The sequence below is a fragment of the Leguminivora glycinivorella genome, chromosome 3 (genome assembly GCF_023078275.1).
Source record: "Leguminivora glycinivorella isolate SPB_JAAS2020 chromosome 3, LegGlyc_1.1, whole genome shotgun sequence".
NCBI classification, from domain to species: domain Eukaryota; kingdom Metazoa; phylum Arthropoda; class Insecta; order Lepidoptera; family Tortricidae; genus Leguminivora; species Leguminivora glycinivorella.
In genome coordinates, this window is record NC_062973.1 from 23612131 (window position 1) to 23639394 (window position 27264).

At 38.0% G+C, this 27264-nt stretch overlaps 2 protein-coding genes across 2 annotated transcripts in view; one reads left to right on the forward strand and one right to left on the reverse strand.

Moving 5' to 3' along the window:
* The window catches only part of LOC125224752 (opsin, ultraviolet-sensitive-like), a 53611-nt gene that overhangs the window by 14171 nt on the left and 12176 nt on the right, over nt 1-27264 (forward strand). The gene's annotated exons all lie outside the window — the stretch shown is intronic.
* On the reverse strand, nt 24239-26875 carry LOC125224753. Its single transcript, XM_048128204.1, has 2 exons — nt 26653-26875; nt 24239-24534 (listed from the first exon to the last, which is right to left on the reverse strand). Exons 1-2 carry the CDS (start codon nt 26858-26860, stop codon nt 24290-24292), a joined length of 453 nt encoding a protein of 150 aa, XP_047984161.1. The 5' UTR covers nt 26861-26875; the 3' UTR covers nt 24239-24289.

Consider the following 27264-nt stretch of genomic DNA (forward strand, 5'->3'; position numbering starts at 1 on the left):
GTGCATGATTACGTCTTACCTCCAGAGAGAGAAAACCCAGCACACCCAGCAAGAATTTGGTGGGATATAAAAACGGGTAGTACCCATACATTTTTTTATAAAGGGATCGTAAGAACACTTTTTGCACTCTCTCTAGAAGTCAGACGTAAGATGCTTCGTAAGGGTTCCAAACGACGAAGGCCGACTCGACTTTGCTTCTCACTAGTGAATTGTAAAGGATCTTTAATGTATCGGGGTCATTAAAATCCCTAGAATTCCTAATAATAAACCCCAACCTCTTATAACAGTCGCGCACCAATGAGGTAATGTGATCATGAAAGTTGAGGCTGGAGTCTAAGATTACGCCTAAATCTCGTATGGAATTGACACGAGTAATAGTCTCAGAATCCAGAAAATATTCACAGACAAGGGGATTACGAGCTCGGCTAAATGTAAGGACTGCACATTTTGATGAATTAAAAGTCAGCCTATTTTTTACACTCCATAAGTGAACTCGGTCTACGTCATCCTGGAGAGATAAACAGTCAGAGATGTTTTGCACGCCGTAAATAATTTTGAGGTCGTCAGCGTAAAGCAAACTTCTCGCAGGCCTAAGAACAGATGGTAAATCGTTGACCATAATTCCAAAAAGCAATGGCCCAAGAATCGATCCCTGACTGACGCCAGATAGAGTCTGATAGGTCTTTGATACAAAGCATCCATGCTGTACGTACTGTAGCCTGTCACGCAAATAGCTAGCGAAAAAGCGGAGCAGCTGGGGGGAACATCCAATTTTACACAGCTTACTCAGTAACACATCGTTATCTACTCGGTCGAAGGCTTTTTTAAAGTCAAAATACAGCACATCTACCTGTATGCCTTTATCCAAATGATCTGAGATGGTGTCAGTCAGGGTTAATAAATTCGTTTCAACCGACCGGCAAGCCCTAAAGCCGTGCTGAGAGTCACAGAGAAAAGGCTTAATTTTCGGAGCTACTAGTCTATTTATGGTAGACTCATACAGCTTTGCTATCGAAGACAGGATGGCAATAGGTCGATGGTCCTCGACACGAGTTGAATTACTCACTTTCGGAATAGGTCGCACTCTCGTAACTTTCCATTGACTTGGATACTCACCTAAAGTATAGGCTAAGTTAAATATGTGCACTAGAGGAGCAATGAGCCATTCCTTGCAACCTTTTAATATATAAGCCGGGAGGTTGTCCGGCCCCGGAGAGCTCTGAGGCTTTAAATGTTTAATTGACATTTCTATATCTAGCGGGGTAAACCGAGCAATATGGATATATTGAGAATCGTGACTGCGATCCTCATGAATAGCACTCCGATAGTCCAAACTAGGTTCATTAGGCAAGAATACAGACGAGAAAAAATCTGCAAAAGCTTGTGCCGCCTCCCTCCCCTGGTATTCCCTTCCATCATAGGTAACTTGCGCCTCAAAACCTCCTTTGGCTTTTAGACTACCGATATGTTGCCAGAAAGAGCGAGGATCTACCTTAAGTTTAGCTTGGATATTGCAAGTATATTTCTCATAGGCAACCGCGATACGTGCCTTTATGTCTGCTCTGAGCATGGAAAAAACGGAATATACGACTGTGTCACCATTACGCTTCCAGTCTCGATGCAAGTTAGTTTTCCTCTTAATGTCTCGGATAATGTCAGACGTAAACCAAATTGGGTAACGTTTGCTAGTTTTCTGCGATCTACTCTTCCTTGGTATACACTTATCGAAGACTTCATAAACTATTTCATAGAAATGTTCCACGGGAGAGTTTACATCGTGAGAGACAAGAACTTCACTCCAAGAGATCTCTGTGAACAATTGGTACAAGAGAACATAATCTCCCTTGGCAAAGTTCCAGTCACGACTAGTGTCCACGTTGCTAGGATCTACGTACCGAGGACCACGCTCACTTACATTAAGCGGGACAGAAATTTCGAGCGGAGGATGATACGCGTCTCTGCTAGGGACTAAACCTCCGTCCCCTATCTCTCCGACCTTCACTCCGACGGAATGACCTCGCACCAGCACCACGTCTAACATTCCTCCAAACGCATTTACCACATCATTCATCTCTGTCAAATTACACACTGAAACAAAGTAACAAAAATATCTTAAAACATTAACAGATGAATATTTCGGATTCAAATTTAAATCTCCTATAATTAACACTAAACCATTTAACGAGTCAATAACTGATTCCACTTTATTGAAAAAGCGCATGTAGACCTCATCAGGAGCATTGGGTGGAATGTATACGGCACACACGTGGCAACTATTTTGGTGTAGTTGAAAAGAAGCCCACAAGTCTTCGTACTCCGCTGTTTCCAGATCTCGCCTACGCCGCATAGCAACACCTGGCCGCGCCGCCAGGAGCACTCCACCTCCACGTCCTTCCGAAGCACGGTCTCGTCTGAGCACACTCCAGCCATTTCCAACCAATTCGGAGTCCTCAACAGAGTTAGATAGCCATGTTTCAGTGACTACAACAATATCGCTATCGAGCCCGAGAGTGTTGTTTCTGAAACTTTTTAGCTTGGTATTAAGTCCCCTTACATTCTGGTATACCAAGCTTAGGGATGGTTTAGTGGTGCTAACTCTCTTGTGTTTGGTGGTTTTTAGAACCTGGCCTTCGAAATAACCAGGGCTTGACTCTGGCATTCTCAGGCCAGGCATCAGCCGCAAGACATTTGTCGTAGAAGGAGGCAGGGACACTTATTTTGAAGGACTTATAGTCTCCTTTAGACTTGAGCTCTTCTACAGTACAATTTGCATTTGGGCATAAGGTCTTCAGATACTCTCTGATATCGTCTGCTCCAGACGCCATATTCCATAAATGGATTTGTCTACGATGTTCAATTGCTCTAAGGGAAGTAACATTAGGGCCTCCTATGCAACGTATGGATGTTGAACGTCTCTCCGTTCGAGTATCGTTAGTGGAGTTGTGTTCCTTAACCACTTCCGGCCCATCGCCGGTCGGATGTTCTCGGAGGACCCCTGTCTTTGTCTGCGTTTCACTTACAATGTTATGGGGGAATGTCGCTTCCCGAGGAGGATTATCAGTATTACCACTAGAACTGCTATTTCTGACACGATGGTTATGGTTCTCGTTTTCTATCCTATTACTAACCTCTTGAGCGCTTGTCTGAACCGCCGAACACGTCGTAGTACCGGACTTTAGGACAGTATTGTATAGTGCAGGCAATGGCATAGCACCCGTGCCCGCGGGCACATTTTGAGATCGGATCATTTGCTCAACCTCCTGCAACCTATCACTGACTGCCTCTACTTTATTGGTGCAAACAGTAAGCGTAGTATGATACTGGTTATCATCTTCCCTCCCCCTCGGCATGCAGTTGAAGTCATAGACTTCAAGGCGGGAGCATGTTACGAAACCGTTCAAAAATCACCCTGATTTTTGATCCTGTATTCGTTAGACTAAGTTAATTATTTTTGTAATTAAAAATCAATTTTCAATTTTATAAATTTAATAATAATAATTCATTTTAATTCTAATTCATTATCATGTAACTGTTGACATTTCAATTTGTATATTCTTTCATTAAAATATTCAATATTGTATCCAAGTTGACATTACGCATTGCAAATCATCAGTATTAATTTATTCAATTTTTATTTAATGTTCATTGATAATTTTATAATTCATTAATAATACTTGCATATTTTTTAAATAAAATATTCATTGGAATGTATAACCGAAATCACTACTTATTCACAAATGGCAATATTCAAAATTCAAATCTGACAGCTTTTTAGAGCTTTCAAAAACTTACGGTTATTCCGCCTCCAACGACATTCACTGTACCACTTTCTTTGTCTTCCACAATTCGGATTAAAACCAGCACCAAACTACAGTCCGCTTATTATTTCTACCACCACTACGAAGACCTGAGACCAGCGAAGATTTTACATTTAGACAGTGTATCAGCTAGCCGCTCCGTCAATTGGGTGATTTGCTCTCGCAGTAACTGGACTTCCAAGCCAACAGAACCGTCCTTCTCAAGAGAAACATTAACCGGCGGCGACGGCCAGGTCGGACGGCTTCTAGGAGTCAGCAAAGTCGGTACGGACTGAACAGTAGTCGGGAACGACAGGATAGGCGCAGTAGTTGTAGTCACCAGGGGCGGCACCGAAGTTGCAGTCGATAGCGTAGGCGGCAATGTGTTTGTAGACTGGAATGTCGGCGAGGCCGTCACCGTTATCAGGGCAGCGGAGGCAGTCGTTGGAGACAATAGCGTAGGTGACGGACTTCGAGCCATTGAAGATGGCTTTCGTAGCGCCACATTTTTTATGCACGCCGGGGTACCAACTGGAGTATCGCAGTTGGGCCCACACCTTTGGCCGCACAAATGCACGCAGGACAAACCCAAGTGGCCTTCTCAGCCTCAGTGAGAATTTTATTGTTACAGTAATAGTGATACACCTTGCCGCATGACGTCACCATGCACTCCAGGTACTCTTCCCCTACCAGCAGCTCCTGTTGGCAGCCGTCGCAGAGCATACTATTATTTAAAGTTGAATCCATACTTATGCAGTAACTGTGAGTAGGCAATGCAACACAACTTAGCGAGGCGTAGCAGATCCACGTAGCGACCCGGCGTAGCAGAGTGGCGTAGCCCGTAGCACTGACGTAAGGAATCGCCGTAGCAGATGCAGTGACGTCACCCGCACAAGGTCCTGTCTTATTTCGCCGCGCCGAGAACCTGCCTCCGTGGCGCAGTTATACAAACCGCGGCTGCTGTCTCGCCGACTCGGGTTCGATCCTCACGGGACGCACAAAAAGGCAGATTGGTCTCAGCTCCCACAACCGGCGAAACCAGATGAAGACAACTATCCCGCTCTAGGACAGCCCACCGGGCGGAGTCAACACATAAAAACAGTTCAAGAAGAACAAGAAAACGGAAATTTAGCTCTCAACCAATCACAATTAAGTAAACCAATAAATTGTTTAAGGAATATTCGCAAAAAAACACGACCGCTCACAGCGGATGAGCGGACGAGAATTGATAATGATACGCACTCATTTTGTTAGATAATTAAGATGTAATTAATTAAGAAGAAAATACCGTCCCTGTAATAAAAAAAACTCTTTAGATTCCCATTGTATTTTTTTTAATTCCAAATCCATCTTTACATATATCCGAGCAAGCAAAAGATTCCAATAGTGAACCGCGAACTTAGCAAGTTCGAGATGTTAAATATTGGAATCTAAGGCTTTTCGAAGATTTCAAGGCACGTTTAACAAATTTTGCCACTGAATGATTAACCACAACACACACAAACACAATATTTACCACATTACTTCAAAGAAAATAGGTACTAAATAAATTTAAAACGTGTTACGAAATGAAATTCAAAAATGTAATTACACATTTTTTTATTCACGAATCGTAATTTAAAAATTCTACCAAGAGACTTGAGATTAGGTAAAATTGTAGGTATGAATAGTCTGTACTCTTTTCTAAGAGAATGGTCGTCAAAATAAATAAATTAGAGCAAAATTTATCGGAAAAATGGACAGACCTGATTTACTTCCATCATATAATATACGATGTAGGTATTTACATACAAACCAAAGAACAAACGGGCCTCTCGCTCATTTTTGCCCAGAACATGCAAGTTGTGGAATGAGCTACCTTCTGAGGTGTTCCCCTTGCGCTATGACATGGGGTTCTTCAAGAAGCAGGTATTTAGGGTTCTTAAAGGTCGGCAACGCATAGGTGACTCCCCTGATGTTGCTTATGTCCATGGGCGGCGATGACTGCTTTCCATCAGGCGGCTCGTCTGCTCGTTTGCTGCCTATTTCATAAAAAAAAAAAAAAATACATTAATTTATGCTTGCTTCTAATGGGCTCTTTTTAATGGTAATAAAAACGGAGTCCTTTTTCGGCACATTTTTCGAATGTGCAGCATAAATTCCTCATCATATGTCAGTGTCAGACTTTTATTAACAGAATTCGCTTTTTCGTACCAATATTGGAAAATTCCAACCGAGTTGGTTGTGTAACTCTTTTACTCCGTACCTCTGAAATTGAATATCAGACTTTCATTACTTAGTGCATTCTTACTTATTAATTTATTGATTTGTAGAGCATCATGCAAAAAACATTTTCAAAGAATTTCTACCTCCGTAAAAGTTTAGTTTCTATTTTTCACCCCCGACGCAAAAACAACTGGGTGTTATAAGTTCGACGTGTCTGTCTGTCTGTTCGTCTCTTTGTTAGTCTGTCTGTTTGTCTGTCTGTCTGTCTGGCTGTGTGTGTGTGTCTGTCTGTGGCATCGTAGCTCCTGAACGGATGAACCGATTTAGATTTAGTTTTTTTTTGTTTGAAAGCTGAGTTAGTCAGAAGTGTTCTTAGCCATGTTTCATGAAAATCGGTCCACTATGTCGCGGTCGGGGGTTTTTTTTTAAATTTTAATTTTGTGGTTAGGTTATTTATTGATGATGAATTTTAAAATATGTACCATTTGTTAGAATATAATCTGCGCTCATCAGAACTTACAATATAGAATGGAAACTTCAACATAAACAATTATAAGTTGTTTAATTATAAGAAATACAACGCAAACAATTATAAGTTTAAATGCCTTTCAAAATTATTTTAATACATCCATATTATAAGTCATCCATATTATATTTCACCACCCCCTTTCTTCCCGTGGGTGTCGTAAAAGGCGACTGTGGGATATGGGTTAAAGTGTGGCGTAGGCGAGAGGCTGGCAACCTGTCACTGCAATGTCACACTTTCGTTTTCTATCGACCCCTTATTTGCCAAGAGTGGCACTGAAACTTGAGTAGTTTCATGTGCTCTGCCTACCCCTTCATGGGATACAGGCGTGATTGTATGTTGTTGTTGATGTTGTATATTATAAGTTCTCTAGGATACGCTTAGGAGCGATAAGCAAATGGCCTATTTTTTTTTTTTTATACTACGTCGGTGTCAAACAAGCATACGGTTCGCCTGATGTAAAGCGGTCACCGTAACCTATGGACGCCTGCAACTCAAACAGTGTCACAAGCGCGTTGCCACCCTATTAGAAACTTGTACACTCCCTTTTGCTGTGTTAAGTACACAGCAAAAAGGAATGTACAAGTTCTAAGGAGGGTTCGGGTTGCCGACGACTCAAAGGACAATAGACGGAACAAGTTAGTTCCGTAAGTCCTCCCGTCATCAGCACACCGCACCCTCATTGAGCTCTGGCAGCCTTACTCACCGTCAGGAACACAACACTATGAGTAGGGTCTAGTGCTATTTGGCTGCGGTCTTCTGTAAGGCGGAGGTACTACCCCAGTTGGGCTCTGCTCTAGATTCGAGCGAGATGATATCCGCTGTGCTGTGCCCTACCACACAAAGCGGAATATCATTCGCTATGCCCTACCTCCTATGTACTATATTAATTAATCTGTATCCGCTAGTGCAGGTTTCATCACGATGTTTTCCTTCATAGAAAAGCTAGTGGTACAAATTACATTTCATGCATAGTAAGTTCCGAAAAACTTATTAATACGAGGCAGGATTTGAACCCGCGACCTCCGGATGGCGTGATATCCACTCGGCTTCTACCGCCTATATATGTAGTGTTTGTTAAATATTATTTAATTTATTTACACTGTCTTTTATAAGCAAATAGGGAACTTGACTGTAGTTAAAATGAAATATTTTGTACCATGCACGGAATAAAGCATCAGATAATTATAAGAAAAAAATGGACAAAAGTTATTTTTTAATCCAATTTCTATTTAATAAGTCAGGTAGATATGTATAAAATAACTGAGCTGACCGTGACGTCACTCAATTCGATTTCATATTAAATTCCATATTAGCAAGTCGTGCAAATTCGTTTTGACTAGGAGGCAAGTAGCCTATTTACGTCCTGATTTATTCTGTATCATCGATTCATCGTCTAAAATGTAGGTTCATTTACCATCATAATTATATTAACAACGTACGAACATATTCACGTCGAACGTAAATGCAGAGCGACCCAAATAACTGGTTTGCTTTACCCGTTTCAATCACATTAACTAAAAGTCATTTTCAAATATCTACGCGAAAAAATTGGATCTTTTCAGTACGGTAAGTCCCGGCTCTGAAAATTTACGAGTACCTAGGTTACATTGATAGTTGTCTGCTGCCATAAAATTATACAAAATTAAAATAATTTTGTAGAATATGAGCCAAATTGTCAAAACTGAGGTTCAAAAGTTTTAAGTTTGTGTCGAGAGATGGCAGTCTGTGGACTGTGATACACATTTTACTTTGACAGTAACTCTCTATAATACTCGATCCTCTTTGATAATATTGACTATTGAGGTAGTTATTAGAGCGCGACTACAAAGTATGGACTAGCGCGACTCTAAGAGCGCACGTTGTGCTATAAACCGCCTGCCAGCCTGGCGGAATGACAGTCGTTGACGCCAGACGCCGATCGAAACGCTGTCTCTGTCGCTCCAATACAGACGAGCGATAGAGATAACTCGCTACGATTACGTGTCGTGAGCGTTTGTGCATTGGGCTAAGTACAGTGGAGTTCATAAATATGTGTACATTTTTTCACCTTATTTCAACGAATTAAGGTGACGAAGTGTACACATATTAATGAACTCGACTGTACCCTGATGTCTTTTGATTCTGAATGATGTCATTCAAATATCGTGTGTGTCCGTAACTGTCTCGGAGCAGACGAGACGCACGATGAACTGAATGACATCTTTCGGATATCGTTCTGATGTCGACATATATTTGTATTGGCCTGAATGCCTTTGAATAATTTGTCAGGCAGCTGACACTCGACGAAAACTTTTCATTGTTTCTCTTTACATTTGTCACTCGCTTCTAAAGTGGCAATCGTCTAAACGCTGAATGGGGCATTTGTCTTCATTTCAAATTGGAAACATCCTATTATGTTCCGAATTTGGCTGTTTGTCAAAACTCTTACTTGAAAACTTTTACAATGGAACTCTGGGTGTTTAGCCAAATTGTTTATTTATAATTTTATTACACAAAATGCTTCGTATCTCTCTATCACTCTTCTCTACCTTTTTAATGCGACACTGGCAATAGCCTCCTTCCTCCTTCACTTTATTCCACGAGGGAACAAATGTGTGCCCCGTTCCCCTGACTGACAAAAAATACTAAACTAAATCAAAACCAAAAAACTTGTTGCGCCAATTGAAAAATAATATAACTTAACCACAAAATTAAAATTTTGAAAAAACTCTTGACCGCGACGTAGTGGACTGATTTTCATGAAACATGGCTAAGAACTCTCCCGACTAACTCAGCTTTCAAACAAAAAAAAACTGAATCTAAATCGGTTCATCCGTTCGGGAGCTACGACGCCACAGACAGACACACACACAGACAGACAGACAGACAAACAGACAGACATACCGACAGACACGTCAAACTTATAACACCCCGTCGTTTTTTCGTCGGGGGTTAAAAATAACTTTTTTTCAAAGTGAAGCCACACCTCGGACACTGGCGATCAAATATATGAAAGAGGCGCGTTCCTAGCACACAGTCTAAGCTCGTGTAGGTGAACACGTACTATGCTTGTATGAGTGAAATATGACAGGACAACTGTTCGAGTTTTTGACAGACGGTAACTGTGAGGTAGCCGAGAGGGGGTTGGCGGCACTTTCAGCGGGGAGAGGGAGTGGCCATACTGTACGATAGTACTCTTTATTATAGTGTGGTGAAGCTATCTCTCTCATGTGCTGTTGATTAGGAGTATGCTCAGGGTGCGTAGCCGAATGGCACAAACGCTCACGAAACGAAACGCTAGTAGATATCTATCCCTATCGCTCTTGCGTATTGGCGCGACAGAGCTGGACTACGTTTCGTTTTCGTTTGGCGTCGGAGAAATGCCATTCGGCTACGGGGCCAGATCGGCCTCTACGTCGTCGCTCCAGCAAATACCAGGGGCGTGCAGCAGCCATATAAATGAAAACCTATCAAGTTCAAAACAATTTTCCTAGAAAGTCTTTATAAAGTTCTACTTTCGTGATTTTTTTCATATTTTTTAAACATATGGTTCAAAAGTTAGAGGGGGGGACGCACTTTTTTTTCCTTTGGGAGCGATTATTTCCGAAAATATTAATATTATCAAAAAACCATCTTAGTAAACCCTTATTCATTTTTAAATACCTATCCAACAATATATCACACGTTGGAGTTGGAATGAAAAAAAATATCAGCCCCCACTTTACATGTAGGGGGGGTACCCTAACAAAACATTTTTTTCCATTTTTTATTTTTGCACTTTGTCGGCGTGATTGATATACATATTGGTACCAAATTTCAGCTTTCTAGTGCTAACGGTTACTGAGATTATCCGCGGACGGACGGACGGACGGACAGACAGACATGGCGAAACTATAAGGGTTCCTAGTTGACTACGGAACCCTAAAAACCAATATTCAATGTTTATACATGAAGTCAAAAAAGGTCACAACGTTGAATGTGCAAAAGATTTCTTTGGCGGATTTTTTAAATTTTACTTTACAGCAACTTGTTCAGGGTCTAAGCAATATTTTTTTGTTGCCACATTTTGACGTTGATTTTTTATGTGCTTACCTTTTTTTTTAATTCCGATTTTTTGAGGGTTTCACATGGGAACGAATTGATTATTTTTGCGCTACGACTAATAGTTTTGGAGATACAGCCATTCAGAGTTTTTATTTTCAGTAGGTTTTTATTTATTCCACACCATGTTTGAGAAAAACACTATAAATACTTCGGCGGGAATTTGTCCCGGCCTCTGTGGTAATGAACTATATTTTTAACCGACTTCAAAAAAGGAGGAGGTTCTCAATTCGACTGAATGTTTTTTTTTTTTTTTTTTTTTTTTTATTTTTTTTTTGTATGTATGTTACTCGATATCTCCGAGAATCGTGGACCGATTTTCAAAATTTTTTTTTTGATCGAACCGGTATAACCCCGAGATGGTCCCATTGGCACCAAGTCAGGGTCTGATGATGGGATCCTGGAGAAATCGAGGGAACTCTTCAAATGTTATAGGCTTATGTAATGTTTTTAGTCTATTTTTCAAAGGTACACCAGTATTTACGTCTGATGGTAATAATTTTATGTGGCTGAGCTGATGATGGAAGGTCAACTCCTCAATGGTTAGGAGTTTAAGGATAATTCTTTCACTACTGTACATGTATTCGAACTGATACATATAATATCACTAGGAACCACTAGAAATCAACTGAGCTGATGATGGAAGGTCAACTCCTCAATGGTTAGGAGTTAAAGGATAATTCTTTCACTACTGTACATGTATTCGGACTGATACATATAATATCACTAGGAACCACTAAAAATCAACAAATAAATAAACTTTTTAACAAAAAATAAAACCGCCTTCAAAAATAAGCGCGTTACAAAACACGGAGAAACTAAAAAGCCAAAAATAATAAACCTTTCAATTCAGATTTCTTATCGTATTGCAATAAGCTAAACATCCAAATTATAAACAAATCAATTATTTTTGGAGTCGGTACCAGCCTGTGTATGGTTGGGTGGGGCAAACAGGCAATAGCAAGGCGACGAACAGGTCTGGTACCGACTACAAAAATAATTGTGTTAATATACTCACGTATTCTGCCTTTAACGCAGAATCTTGTTTCACGCAAAGTTTGACTTGCCCATTTTTAGACGGTACGAGAACTCGCATACGATACGAGTTTTATTACATTGCGGCATTGACGGCTGTGTTAAATTGTACGTAACTTAAACAGCCCGCAATGTAACTAAAATTGCATGCGAGTTCGCAAGCCGTCTAAATCAGGCCTTAGAACTAAATTAAGGTTGAATAATAAATGTCTAATGCAATAATGTGGTTCTTTGGTATCATCAATATTATCATTTTATGTGGTTGGCTCATTGAATTATGGGCTAAAAGCCTGAAATATATGGATATTTTATTTTATTTCTGTAATAGGTAAGTCACCTATCGACTATGGAGTATTCAAATAGCATTTCGCATGTTGAATAAAAATATTCATACGGTTTCTTCAACTGCATTCAAATTGGAAAAAAAAATAGTACAGATGGTGTTTTTTTACGCACTAGTGCAAGAAGGGCCACCTGTACTGAAAAACGTCGTACGATACACATGCGAAAAGGAAATTCGTACCTAACTCGTGTCGATATAAAACACTCCCTTCGGTCGTGTTTTAATTTATCTCAAATGAAATGTCGTATATCGAGAAAGTGGTTATCAGAAACATCTCGGCGAGCAGAACAGTCGGCGATAAAAGCTTCTGCCAAAAACAAAAGAGACACGGCGATGTTTATAACTCGCCCAGCGGTGAACTATCAATATCGCCGTGTCTCTTTTATTTGCACGGGAGTGCTTATCTTTTGTTCGTTTTTAATAGGCGATAGCTCATAGCTTACTAGCTCGCGGTGGAACCAGTGGCTAAGAGGACAAATATTAATAGGGAACTTGACTGTAGTTAAAATATAATATTTTAAACCATGCACGAAATAAAAAATTAGATAATTATAAGAAAAACATGCCGCCGCCACGCCGCCTGGGGTGCGTCTTACGTCCTTCCTATACAAAATGTACTGAGGAGACGTTTTTAGGGTTCCGTAGTCAACTAGGAACCCTTATAGTTTCGCCACGTCTGTCTGTCCGTCCGTCCGTCCGTCCGTCCGTCCGTCCGTCCGTCCGTCCGTCCGTCCGTCCGTCCGTCCGTCCGTCCGCGGATAATCTCAGTGACCGTTAGCACTAGAAAGCTGAAATTTGGCACCAATATGTATATCAATCACGCCGACAAAGTGCAAAAATAAAAAGTGGAAAAAAATGTTTTATTAGGGTACCCCCCCACGTAACGTAACCCCCTACACGTAAAGTGGGGAGTGATTTTTTTTTTAATTCCAACCCCAACGTGTGATATATTGTTGGATAGGTATTTAAATATGAATAAGGGTTTACTAAAATCGTTTTTTGATAATATTAATATTTTCGGAAATAATCGCTCCTAAAGGAAAAAAAAGTGTGTCCCCCCCCCCTCTAACTTTTGAACCATATGTTTAAAAAATATGAAAAAAATCACGAAAGTAGAACTTTATACAGACTTTCTAGGAAAATTGTTTTGAACTTGACAGGTTCAGTAGTTTTTGAGAAAAATACGGAAAACTACGGAACCCTACACTGAGCGTGGCCCGACACGCTCTTGGCCGGTTTTTTGAATTACATTCAGGCAGCGTGGCGCGGACGTCCGTTCCGCACCTCAGGACATGCGTCTCTTAAGTGTGGCCGGTCCCTTATAAGTTTGACGTGTCTGTCTGTCTACCGGTTTGTCTGTCTGTTTGTGTGTGTGTCTGTCTGTGGCATCGTAGCTCCCTAACGGATGAACCGATTTAAATTTTTTTTTTGTCTGAAAGCTGAGTTAGTCGGGAGTGTTCTTAGCCGTGTTTCATGAAAATCGGTCCACTATGTCGCGGTCGGGGGTTTTTTCAAAATTTTAATTTTGTGGTTAGATTATTCATTCTGGTGTAGCGCGAATTAGCAACAAATCATAAACGCGGGCATAGATAATACACCGGTCAAATCTTACATGAAAATCGGCTAAAAAAACAAAGTGTGATGTAAAGCTGGATTTTTGGTATGTTATTTGGAGTCCATGGGGGAATGTAAGACTATATTTTGCAAGCAAAAAAAAAGTGTGCTAACTTCGTAATTTAAAAAAAAAGTAAAAAAATCGGACTTTTTTTGGTTTTTATTTTTTTAATAAAAAAACTATGTGTTTTTGGTCAAAAGTTGCTGTGTAATGTTGAAAGCGCATTAAATTTCAAACAGTTTGACATCTTTTTTATCAATGTCCGTCAAATAGTTTTCGAGATATGAAGCGTCAAAAAAAGAGCATTTTTCCCCTTTCTATGAAAATATTCGTTTTGCTAAATATAGTCCTACATTCCCCAAGGACCCCAAATAACATACCAAAAATGCAGCTTTACATCACACTTAGTTTTTTTATTTCACTTTTTGACCAGTGTATAAATAGATAGAATACTCTTTATGCACACCTCAGCAAAATATACAGAGAAAAGATATAATGGAGACAAAACAAATGATTATTATTAGCATATGCATAATGCTGTGTTTCTGCTTAATTATTAAAACAGAGCAAATCTAGCTGCGATAGCGTAACGAGCACAGCCTTCCGCCAGCTCACGTTTGTATATAAACAGATTTATTATGTAAATATGTACTCAAAAACATTGTGTAGGTACCAAAGAGGATCGAGTATTATAGAGAGCTACTGTCAAAGTAAAATGTGTAATCACAGTGCATAGACTGCCATCTCTTGACACAGGCTTAAAACTTTTGAACCTCAGTTTTGACAATTTGGCCTATATTCTTAGCTTGATACGTGTTGAAATGTCAAATATTAATATTAGCGCCATCTAGCTGAGCGTACCTACCCTTTGGGTGTATCGCCATCTAGCCCACCGTACCTTGTTCTGTATGGTACTGAGGTACGTTTTTTTCTTAGACTTTATCTGTCTATACGGAGATATATATGTCTTTGGTAGGTACCTACATGTATTAAGCTTTCAGACGACATTTATTTATTCACTCAATTCGGACAATTTGGTATAGGTAACTTGCCTGTACAAGACAGTTAAGAATGGGCGGTAGTTATTTTTAGTCATTTTGTATTTATTAAGTCCGATAGAAAAGCAAATGAGTTGACCGTGACGTCACTCAACTCTATATGATATTAATTACATATCGTCACTACTTTTAAAAAATCTCGTATCTCACACTGCTCCTCAAAGTTAAAACGCAGTAAGTCTATATGCATTATATACATACTTATTACATTTTTCTTTTCATTGACAGAAGAAGATACAAGTTTTTTTTCAAAGTAGTGACGATATTTAGTTACACATTTAATAACACTATGTAGAGGTATAAACAGATTGTGGAAGATTCTTCTAAGAGCTCTATGTCCCTAGTGAGGGATAACAGGAACAACGGTGGCCTAGATGGCGTTACACCTTTGGGGAACGCTCGGCTAGATAGCGCTAATATTAATATTTGACATTTTAACACATATCAAGCTAAAAATATGGGCCAAATTGTCAAAACTGAGCTTCAAAAGTTTTAAACTTGGGTCGAGAGATGGCAGTCTATGCACTGTAATTACATATTTTACTTTGACAGTAACTCTCTATAATACTCGATGCTTTTTGGTATAATGAATTGGAAACGCTGTAAGCGTTCGATAATCAACAACCAGCTTTCAATCAAGTATAATATAATGCCGCTTAAAGACACATTGATAGTAAGATATTACCATTACAGATTAGTAAGCTGCCTATAATTAACATTTGTACATACTCGGCAGTTAATCAAAGTCAAACACACGCCCACCCCCCCATCTGTTACTAAATCGCATATATAAACCGCCCATCATTGGTAATTACAACCAATGATATAATATGGGTATACTAGCTTTTGCCCGCGGCTTCGCTCGAGTTAGAAAGAGACGAAAAGTAGCCTATCTCACTCTCCATCCCTTCAACTATCTCCACTTAAAAAATCACGTCAATTCGTCGCTCCGTTTTGCCGTGAAAGACGGACAAACAAACAGACACACACTTTCCCATTTATAATATCAGTACGGATATATATATTTTAAGCATTTGGTGCTCAAGGCCACTCTACTAAGTGACGCTGAAGTATAGTATGAATTTTCTGAGATGAACTTTTCGGTTTTGCCCTAATCTGTTAAACAAAGGCCTTTGTTTCTATTATTCGCCGCGGTTAGCTCCCGTTTCCACAGCACGTGCTAAAGTCTCAGTGTAGTTAAAAAGCAACTTGTGTGTAATGTTTAATAAATAAATATTTTAGAAATAAAAAATCACTCGCACCATTTACTACAATTTAAGTAAATAATTACTAAGTACTTATATTTATATGCCTTTTTCATAAGGTTGTTTCCAACATTTCAAAGTTCACTTATCACCAGTAGGCCTAGCACATGATTGTCGCCGCGAGATAGATGACACGTCTTCTTCTAACTGTATTAATGACATAAGGACGGGTAGTCTATCTCGCGGCGACATACTCTCGCGGCAATCATGTGCTAACCCTGCAGGTGAGCCTTTCGTTTGAAAAAGAATATAAAATATAGCGACGTAATAAAGCAAACACACTTTTCAAATAAGAATTCATACATAAATTTACCATATATTGCCGTCGAAAAAAGAAATGAAAGAAATACATTTCTGTAGATTGTACTCGTATCTTCTATTTATAGATATCCAGTATTCTTTTTACACGCGTACGTTATTTCTGTATTTTTCGTTTAATATAGGATTTGTGGATGTTCGGATATACAGGATCATTACGGGCCTTTGCGTCTATTGCAGACGATTTACGCATTGCTGTTTAAGGCAACGGGTTTGATGACTGTGGAGGCCGATTTGTTATACTATTTAAGAGGATACGGTAGCGAAAATGCTAAAATGGAAAGGAGCCCCCCTTTCAACTTGGGAATTTTAGTTAAATATACAAGTGTTATTAACTGGATTTATCGAAAAAAAATTGTCCATTAAGAACAACTCAGTCAAAAGATATTTCAAAATAATCTTTAAAATCGAGGTTCCGCTCTCGACTCTTTCCTCCTTCAAAACTTAATCAATCAGAACGAAATTTAAGAATCTGAATATCAATGAAATAATCTATGTCGGACCGTTTAGCTTTTTTTGTTAATGGTTACCAATCTCGAGTATCACACCTTTTTTTGCGCCACAATGAAAAAGGCCGTTTTTGGAAATTTTTGATGGGCTCTAGAGTCTTTAAAAAGCAGAATATCAAAAAAATCAAACCGGTCCGACACAGATAAAAATAATAACAATCTGTGTTGAAAAAATCATTGCTCTATCTTCAAAAACCAGGGAGGAAATAGTCGAGAGCGTTTGTATGGAGAATTGACCCCTACCGTATCGTCTTAAGATAAAATTTCCCTCGGGGTTGAGTATTCGAATTAAAACAGTAGAAATATATTCCCTTTTACAGAAATATAAATATGAATATTTATTTAGACTTTTTCATTTGTTTTGTGCATTTTAATTAAAAAAAAAATCGTAATACGCTACGAGCGTAGCCGATAACATGTAGGATAATCGCCTACGTACAGAGAACCCAGCTATCGGATCACTGCTCGGAGGAAAAATAAACTGGAGGCGCCTTCATGTTGCATTTGCTTACAAAAAAGTCTGCCGAATTTCGCGGGGGGTGAGGATAACACATGCCACAAATACGTGTCAGTACACACGCACATTTTGACAAAAAGACAACACATGCTCAATAGGATGCACTCAAACATATGGCATATCATCCTCGTCAATATTATTATAAACTCTATTATAATTACAATTAAGTTGATTCTTACATTATCTTAAAATCAAGCCTCGTAAATAAAAACTCTATCGTACGTCCCGTTAGAAAAAGTATTTATTATCTGCAAACGAGTTATAAATCGATTCTACGTGATTGGATAAATGTGTGTGGCTAATGAAATATTGCCCCAACTTTTGGCGGGAAATTCAAAAAATCTAGGGCTGGTCACACTTGGTATAGTAGGAGATATAGTTTTGATACTAGAAAATATTTTTGTTTTCTGTGCACACTTATATTGAAAATCAATAGAAATTGCTAATATATGTACAGAAATTTGACAAAATCTGTTAGCATTTGACGTATTAACCTAAAAGTTTTACGATGGTTATTAGCATTTAAATATTAATAATTAACGTGTATTACAAGTAGTAATGGGGAATGGATGAAAAAATTAAAAGTGCCTGTTCAAATCCTGGCTCGTACCAATGAGTTTTTCGGAACTTACGTACGAAATATCATTTAATATGTACCACTAGCTTTACGGTGAAGGAAAACATCGTGAGGAAACCTGCATACATCAGCGAAGAAATTCAAAGATTTATGTGAAGTCTCCAACCCGCATTGGGCTAGCGTGGAGACTATATAGCCCGAGCCCTCTCAGACATGAGAGGAGGCCTGTGCCCAGCAGTGGAAGGTATATAGGCTAAATTATATTATTTATTTTATTTTTTATATTTTTATATCAAATTACTACTGACCAGTCACTTCACTGATTTCTTCTAAATATTGGTTTTTCGTAAGTAAGTCGTTACGTTCCAATATTTTTATTTTATTAATGCTTTCCAGAGCTTCGAGTTTCTCCTTGTCTTTACACTCTTTTCCTGTTTATGAGATTTAAGTTTTATTATATTCACATACTTTTAATCAAAGTTATAGGCAAATGTTAGAACTAGTACTTAAAGTATCAAAATATTAATAGAGCACCAACCTACTATATTGTTTACGACTTGTAAACATTGCAGTTTTTCATTATATGCCGCTTCACGTCGACTTCGCTCTTGGTTGTAATTATTTATTAGCTTAAACAGCAAATTGCGGACCTCGCTTGGTATCGTCATTATTATAATATTTAAGATTTACCCTTAATAACCCGCGAACAATTTGAATAAGTGACATAAATTGACAGCAGACTTTTAGCCTTTTTTTTTAAACCATAGACAATTGGTGATACCACAAGGAAATATCTGTCAACAATATTTGGCTAGCCAGACTCTAATCTGACATAATTATGACAAAAATATTTTTATCTAAAATATATAAGAACAACAAAAAATTACTAAAATTGCGTACTTTATACTTTATTTTTATAAGCTTGAGGTGGCTGAGTGTTTATTACATGTGTTCATGGCATATTCGGGCATATTTAATTACCAGTGATCCGTGGAGAAGCGATTTTGTGAATGACCATAAATCGATTGTGAAATTGTATTTACGTGACTTTCTGAACATTTGTTCAAGTTTTTGGGCAGAGGGGTAAGTAACTGAAAGGCTACTCCAGTTCTATTTCCTCCGAGGGATCACTGGGATAACGTTACAATCCACATGAGATTGACATTCGAATTTTAAACTTTAATGTAAAACAAAAGTCGGTCATTTCATCGGCTATATCCAACTTGACTGTAGTTAAAAGAAAATATATTATACCATGCACGAAATAAAGCATCAGATAATCATAAGAAAAACATGGACAGAAGTTATTTTTTAATCCAATTTCTATTTTATAAGTCAGGTAGAAACATATAAAGTAACTGAGTTGACCGTGACGTCACTCAATTTGATTTCATATAAATTCCATATTAGCCAGTCGTTCAAATTCGTTTTGACAGTTCTTAAAAAGAAGCTGAAGCGAATCATTTACGCTTCGTATCTGATCGGTAACCCCATGCCATCGACTACGAATGCTAAAGCCTGACCAGACCCTTTAGCAGAACTTGCCTTGTCGCGCGCGAGTCCATACTTGAAGTCGCGCTTGATGTATGGACTCGCGCGCGACAAGGCAAGTTGTGCTAAATGGGCAGAAATATATACGCGCCATGTTGCGGAATTTTATTTTAAACTATTTTCTTCATACTCTACTGAACTGTCGCCGCATACACCGAGAGAAAATACAACCAGTTTTCATGTTCGTTCAACAAGTTTTTTGGTTAAAATAGCGCCTACGTGCTCTTTGGTTCAAACAACAAGCTACTTGTCATTTGAATCGGCAATATATTTGAATCAACAAGTCGATTTTATAAAAACAACCTGACACATATTGTTTTAAACATACGTTTGGCTGATTCAAATGGATAAACCGCAACAAGTCGAACTTGTTAAATTCACAATGCAAATTTCTCTCAGTGTACTTACATCAGAATAACAGTAACCTCCAAACAGTAGTCATATATTTCTGGTCAGGCTTTACGACTGTAGCTCAGCAGTGAATGTGGGTTCGAGTTTTACATCTACAAAAGTATAATAGTATTTTTATACCACTCATCTCATTAGCAACTAGAACCAAAAAAATGAGGATGATGATGATGAGTACATTATAAAGCAAATAATTAATTCCTTGTTATCACAGAGTACATCCGCTTTTTCTTCGGCTTTCCTCTCCCACTTCCTCCTTGCACATACATTCGTAATACCTTTCTTGTAACATCAATAGGTATACGATGATGTTTATAAGTACGAAAGTACTTGTATTATACTATAGTAAGAGTACTACAGTCACCGGCAAAAACATCGTACGAAAAGAAGGCAGCATAAAGATCTGACACGCTCTTACGGCTCGGCTGTACAAATAAGAATGTGTCAGATATTTTTTGCGACCTTCTTTTTGTGAGCTGTTATTGTGGGTGACTGTACCACGTCATTTCTCTTTTTGCCGTATATTGCCGTTCTGGTTATAGTGACATATAAAATCGAACAACCTTACTCAATGCACAGACACATTTGAGTAGATCACTCAAGCGCACAATTTAATAGGTACGATAACAAACATACTAAAGAGCAAACTTGGTCCCAGTATTCTGACCAATGCCGCCAGTAATTCATATTTTAATTGTAATATGCTAAATAACTTTAGCCCTTCAAGTATTAAAAAGCTAACAGTATTGTATTTGTATGTAAAAAGACTTGGTAAATTGATTGGGTCGAAAAGCATTTTCAATCTTCAACATATAATGGTCCCCATTTTAACATGTTACTACCAGTTTTCCATTGAAAACCGTCAGACATAACTCTAGTTCTTACCGACATCGTTAGAATCAATTAACTTTGCCATACTTTTATTTATAATAAATACATATCCAATTATCCATAAACATAGAAATACTGTGAAAAATACATATTTATCAACTCTGAATATAATACTGTGAATCAGTACGTGTCAAACATAGTTTTTCATAAATTGCCTATTTACAATTTACTATATTTCCTATTTACGATTTGAAAACATATTTGTAAATATGTTTTCAAGTCACGAAATCAATTCAATAATTATTATAACCAAGCTGATTTATTACAATATCAAAATAAAAGCTACATGCGCCATCTATCGTTAGCTGCACAGTATATCAGTCTGTACACCGCACAGAGCAGAGTTGGGAAACCCATTGGTCCGGAAAGGGTTTTCAACTTTTGATGGGAACGCTTGACGGTCGTGTCTAGTGGTTTCCGACTGCGAGTCAAGTCAAGGCTCTTGTTATTGTTGCCATCGTTAAAATCGAAAGTATCAAAACCAGTCATCACATGTTTTACAAATACTTAAAGCATTCTGATCAGTGATCGGAACTATGGGAGCAAAACTTTAACAAAACTTGCTAAGTGGACATTATAGAGTGCTTACAGCCCTGAAAATATTAATATTCTTGTAGCAAAGTATTGTAAATCTTGGATTCAGGTATAGAATCAAATTTAACACTGATCTGAAAATAATAATCTTGTTTTTGTTTTTTTTTTTACGTCAGCTCAGCTCTAAGGTTTTGTTAAAGTTTTGCTCGCATAGTTCCGATCACTGTTCTGATTCACATTCCTCGTCCTTGTATTATCCCGGCATTTACCACGACTCATGGGAGCCTGACGGTGTATTATGCTTCCAATTTTATCACATATCTATGTGGATAAAGTATCCGTCACGCTTTGGCAAGTATGTCAGTGTGAGAGTGACAGATGCTGTCTTATCCATGTAGATATGTGATAAAATTGCAAGATAACACGGCGCCTGGGGTCCGTTTTGACACTAGTTTTTACGAAAGTGACTGCCATTTGTCCTTCCAACCAAAAGAGGTAACTAGACCTTATTGTGAATAGTCCGGTTGTCTCACTATGTTCTCTATCATCGAAAAGCGTCTAGCAAATATCAAATGTCGCTGCAATAGCGTTCTGGCTGCTCCGATGTCGAATGCCGCCATTGCGCTATTTTGCAGCTTGTGCGTAAGGCTATTTTTAATAGAATAAGTTAATCGTAAGACAATAGAATTGTATGTCGATTTTTACGGAGCGACATGTTCACTTCGGGATTAAAAATAAATATATATCAAATGTCATTTTGTACATAAGTTTCGAAAAATTCATTGGTACGACCCGGGGTTCAAGTTCAAACCTCCTCCGGATTAAAAGTCGCACGCCACGCTAGGTTTATCTTGGGACCTTAGCGACTCAAAAGTAAAGCCTCTGGAGTGGACGTATCTTAAAATTTCCTTACGCCTTGGTAAAATACTTCAACTCAAATTATGAAGCAAATATAGGTAATTTTAACTAACTGTTGATTACATAATTATAATTTAATCTTAATTTGAGCAAGTTAAAGAGCCAAAAGTTGAATTTATTGCGTGCAGCAATTTATACGCGGAAAAAACGTTTTTTGCTAAAATTTGGTAAATTTCCTGTGGTTGTTGAGTTCAGATTTGTCCATAAAAAGTTACTAAGGTAAATCTAAATTGTATGTTATTAGATCACAATACTTAGCCCTGTTAAAGCAAGTAACAGGAAATATTATGATTTACGTTACGTTACATCACACTGAAAAAGTACTGAATTCGTGAGCGGTATTTAGGGAATAAGGTTTCTTAAACTTCCAATCACGCTGATCGATTCCATCTAAAACCGAAAAGCCTACAAATGACAGATAATAGTGAAGATACTAAAGATCACAGTAGGCCTAGCACATGATGGCCGCGGGAGTATGTCGCCGCGAGATAGACTACCCGTCCTTATGTCATTAATACAGTTAGAAGAAGACGTGTCATCTATCTCGCGGCGACATACTCCCGCGGCCATCATGTGCTAGGCCTACTGGACCAGTAATTAAACCCCGTCCTTTCTCAAAATCAACTTCCGTTTAGCAGGAATTGTTTATCAGTTGACCTCATTACTGACAATTTGACAGAAATCGATACCGAGACGATAAAGAAGAAAGGCACTGGTCACACCAAAAGCTAAGCGATGAGCTATCGGCGGTAGAAACGGACAAAAAATAGTCATTCCCGCTTTCGTGTAAATTTAACCACAATACATAATTTTAATTTTGAATAAACCCCGATTTTCATCAAACATGGCTAATTCAGCTTTCAAACAAAAAAAAAACATAAATAGTTTCATCCGTTCGAAAGTTACGAATGTTACGATGCCACAGACAGACAGACACGTCAAACTTGTCACCCATTCGTTTATTGCGTCGGGGGCTAAAAAGAGACGCGATGATGATGGCGCGAGCGAGTTAACCAGGTATAAATACAACTAGGGAACAAATCAAATTATTTTATCGAATATTTCGGGCGGGCAGATGGTCTAGTGGTAAAGACGTTAGCCGCGTAAGCTGAAGACCCGGGTTCGATTCCCGGCTCGGCCACCAGTGGGCCTTGTCGCTTTTTTATCTTTCGTGTATGATATCATACACGAAAGATATTTCAATTTATAGGTATAAATAGTTTCACGCCGAGCAATTAACTATACATCGCTCGCTCTTTATTTTATTTACACGGGAGCGACTACCTTTTGTTGGTTTTTATCGGCAAAAGCTCATCGTTTACTGCTATTGGTGTGACAAGTGTCTTATAAAGGAAATTTCTGGAGAACATTTTCAATAACGGCCGGCATAAGTTAACAATAGGTCGAGCGCCGTGATTTTCCGAGGAAATGAACTTCCACTCCTAACTCTTTTAAATGACAATATCATAATGCATTGTTATAAATTGGAATAGATACCATTTATAATAAAAAAAATGATCATTCAGTTGCGAAGCCGGGAATAGAACCCAGGTCTTACGCGGATAACGTCATTATCTCTGCACCACAACACTACTGTAATAGACCAGTAGATTTGATCGCTTTTTGTTTACAATTTATGAGGTAGTGTGACAGATGAGGTAGTGTGACAGATGAGGTATTGTGACTAGTTAAAAAAAACAAATCTAAATATTACTTCAAATAATTTGATTTGTTATCTACTTAACTGCATTCTTAGTTTTTATGCTTGCTCGACATTGGAACTCAATAATAAATGCTAAATTTATTTAATCGCATTTTGACACGCGCTGCGGTTAACAGAAATGTGATTTCAACTTCATCAAATTTGTTTTTACGTTCGTTCAATTTGGAGTAGTTTTAACTAATGCAAACTTTTCAAATCGAAAGTAATTTAAAACATTGATTTGAGTGCTATAAAATATTTATTCTTCAAAGATACCTAAGATCACGAGAAAAAATTGTTCAAGTCTCAAAGTAGAGGAAAAACAATCACATTAAACAAGAGGTGTAAAATCTTGTAAAATGCATCGCCAATAAAAGAGCCAAATGTATTAAATTATGCGTATTGAATTGAAGATTCATTCATTTCACACAAATAGTTTATTCATCAGATGTACAATTTGTATCCGGAACCATATCCTTAATAAACTCCTTAATCCACTTTTCAAGACTGCCCTGGATCTTATTCATTTTCCTTCGCTGAAAGACGCCAGGATGTATATCGGGGAACGCGACCTCACTGGGAGCGCTTCGAAAACGTTCAATCTTCGAAGTTACCACGCATTGTATGAAGTCCAAAACTCCGTTTCCGATACACTTGGTACTCTCCAACTCATCTGGTATTCCTGAAACGTTAAAGAAATGATTAAATTTAATTATAGAAATGAAATGTCGAACTGATTATGTCGGGAATTTTATAGTCGTCTGTATAACTCTTTTAGAGGCCGATGTTGATGTTGATAAAACAATTTGATAAGGTTTAAGGTGAGATCTTATTTATACGAGTATATAGTGAGCTGCGAAATCTTGCCTAGCCCTCAGACATCTCATTCGTGAGCCAGTGAGATGCTGACAAATAGTGACTTCAGAATCTCTCTTTGAGACGTTTCAATCTGAACTTACCTAGCCCTCAGGCACCTCAGTTGCGAGACAGTGAGAGATTCCGATAAGCCACTGCTTAAAATTTAGAGATTCAAGTCACTACTTGAATCTCTAAATTTTAATCTTTGAAACCCGATCAGTATAATCGACTCACGCAGATTATCAAACAGCGCCCGTTTTCTCAAGATTGTATCAATAGAAGTTCGAAATCTTCCCGATAATCCCTCTCATAGAATGAAAACAGAATCGAATCAAGCTCATGAATTTAGTCGTAAAATCGAATGTAAAATATCTGTCTCATAAATTGCCGGCCTAGCCGAAATGACAATCGTTGACGATAAACGCTGAGCGAAACGCAGTCTGGCTCTGTCGCGCCAATACGGAAAGCGATTGAGATAGATAGCTACGGAAACGATATTATAGTAAGCGTTCGTGCATTTGGCTACGTACCCTGAGATGATGTCCTAACGAGGCCCGAGGCCCGAGCCGTCCTACCTAAGTCGCTTGTTAACGGACAACTTCAACCGCAGAATTGTTACGACAACTTTGAAAGATTAATATTTAGTTGGCAAAGCGTTAAACCAATGTTTTAATGGTCTCGTTTTAAATAATTACTTTGCGTATCATTTTAATGGATTATAAACGGATTATCGTAGGTGTTATCATAGACGGTAGTCACCTTTAATAATATGTTGCACAACGAAGGCCTGCTGAAAAATTGTGCGAAGCCCGAATCGGGTGTCTATGATTTGACCTTCAAGGCTTTATACATATTTTTTACAAGCCACATGTGAAAGGCATCTGTGGCTTGTAAAAAATATGTATTTAAACAGTGACACATGTTGGCATATGTCTTATGTTGTTGTTTTTCAAAGGAATGACAGGGATACAGACATCTTTATTATTTAATTAACATTACCTATGTATATTTATATTATACAGTTTTCATCTATCAGATCAGATATTTTTTTTTATCCAATTTTCAAAAGGATAACCATTTTTAATGAACATTGTGGAACGATTTTACCAAATTATAGACAAATATCGTAAACCAGAAGTTCTCGAAAAGTTTGTACAAAAACTAAGGAAAAAGTTTAATTTGTTTTTATTATTCCTATTTTGTTATCAAGATTTGTATGATGAATTGAGATTTCAGTGAGTTTTATATCGTCATTAAGGTTCTCTAGTATCTATATTTTCTTAATTATAACAATTATCCTGTATATATCTTACGAAAGTCGACTTATATTACTAAATGTTGGTAACAAAATAGGATCAATTAAAATTTGCTGACGTGGCTATGTACAAAGTATTCGGGAACTGCTCAAACACCGTAACTTTAAGGCACCGATTTTTTCTATTAAGTATTTAATCATATTCAAAAAATCCTCCGTTCTTATCTTTGAGGACCCCGATAGAGAAAATAGTGAACTGAATGGGGCACTTTTAACTGAAATTGGGATCAATTTTGTTGAAATCGCCGTACTCTTTTGTGAAGTAGTCAAGCTTTTGTGGATAAGTACCAATTATAGGTAAACGAGTGCTGTTTGAGCAACTCCAAAAGTTAAAGAAGCTAAGTACTTGAGTGAACTGCTCATAATATTATAACGATAATTTATGAAGTATAAACAGTCTTGCTATATGAAAAATCCTCCCCTAAAACTTGTTCTTTTCATTTGTTTAATGTAAAAAATAAACTCTTTATATTTACCTATAGGGTAAACTCGCCTCATTCGGTGACACGCCTAATTCGGTGATACAAGCTTTGAAGCACTATTCCGAAAGACGATTTTTGGTTGTGTCACCGAATTAGGTGTGTCACCTAATGAGGCGAGTTTACCCTAAATAAAACTACAACCTACCTGTGTTATTTGAATCGGGCAATATAAAGTCTTCTACCCCATCTTCAGTACCATTTACAGCTGCATCAAATATTTCAGGCACAAAATCGATTCCTTTCTCATTTTCTTCGCCAATTTCTGGCTCGAGACCAGCCTCGTCGAAAATTTCAAAACTTATAGTATTCGCACATAGAAAAGTTAAAACCACGAATAAATTGTACTTCCACATCTTTAGCCTTGTCGGGTGGTAATGACAAACTAAGTATTAATGGAAGTTACTGTTATTACGCATGCAGAGACAACTGTTTAAATAAAATAACTACGCCAAAGTCGATTACCTTCGACAAACAAATATCTAATTACCATATTTGGTTGTTATTTGATAAGACATGAAATAAACTAGGTACTCAAATGATTAGGTGAATTTATGTTATAACTTATAAAGTAGCAACTAATACGTACTAGTGGTTCTGTATTTTTTCCAAGATCTAAAACGTATATAGTACAGTCAGCTGCAGAGAAAAGTAAGTAGAAAAGTACTTTTCTCTGCAGTTGACTGTACATCGGCTTTGGGGTCATGTTTTACTAGCTACAATTTAGATGAGCAGGTTTAAACTTTGTTTGAAAGAAATT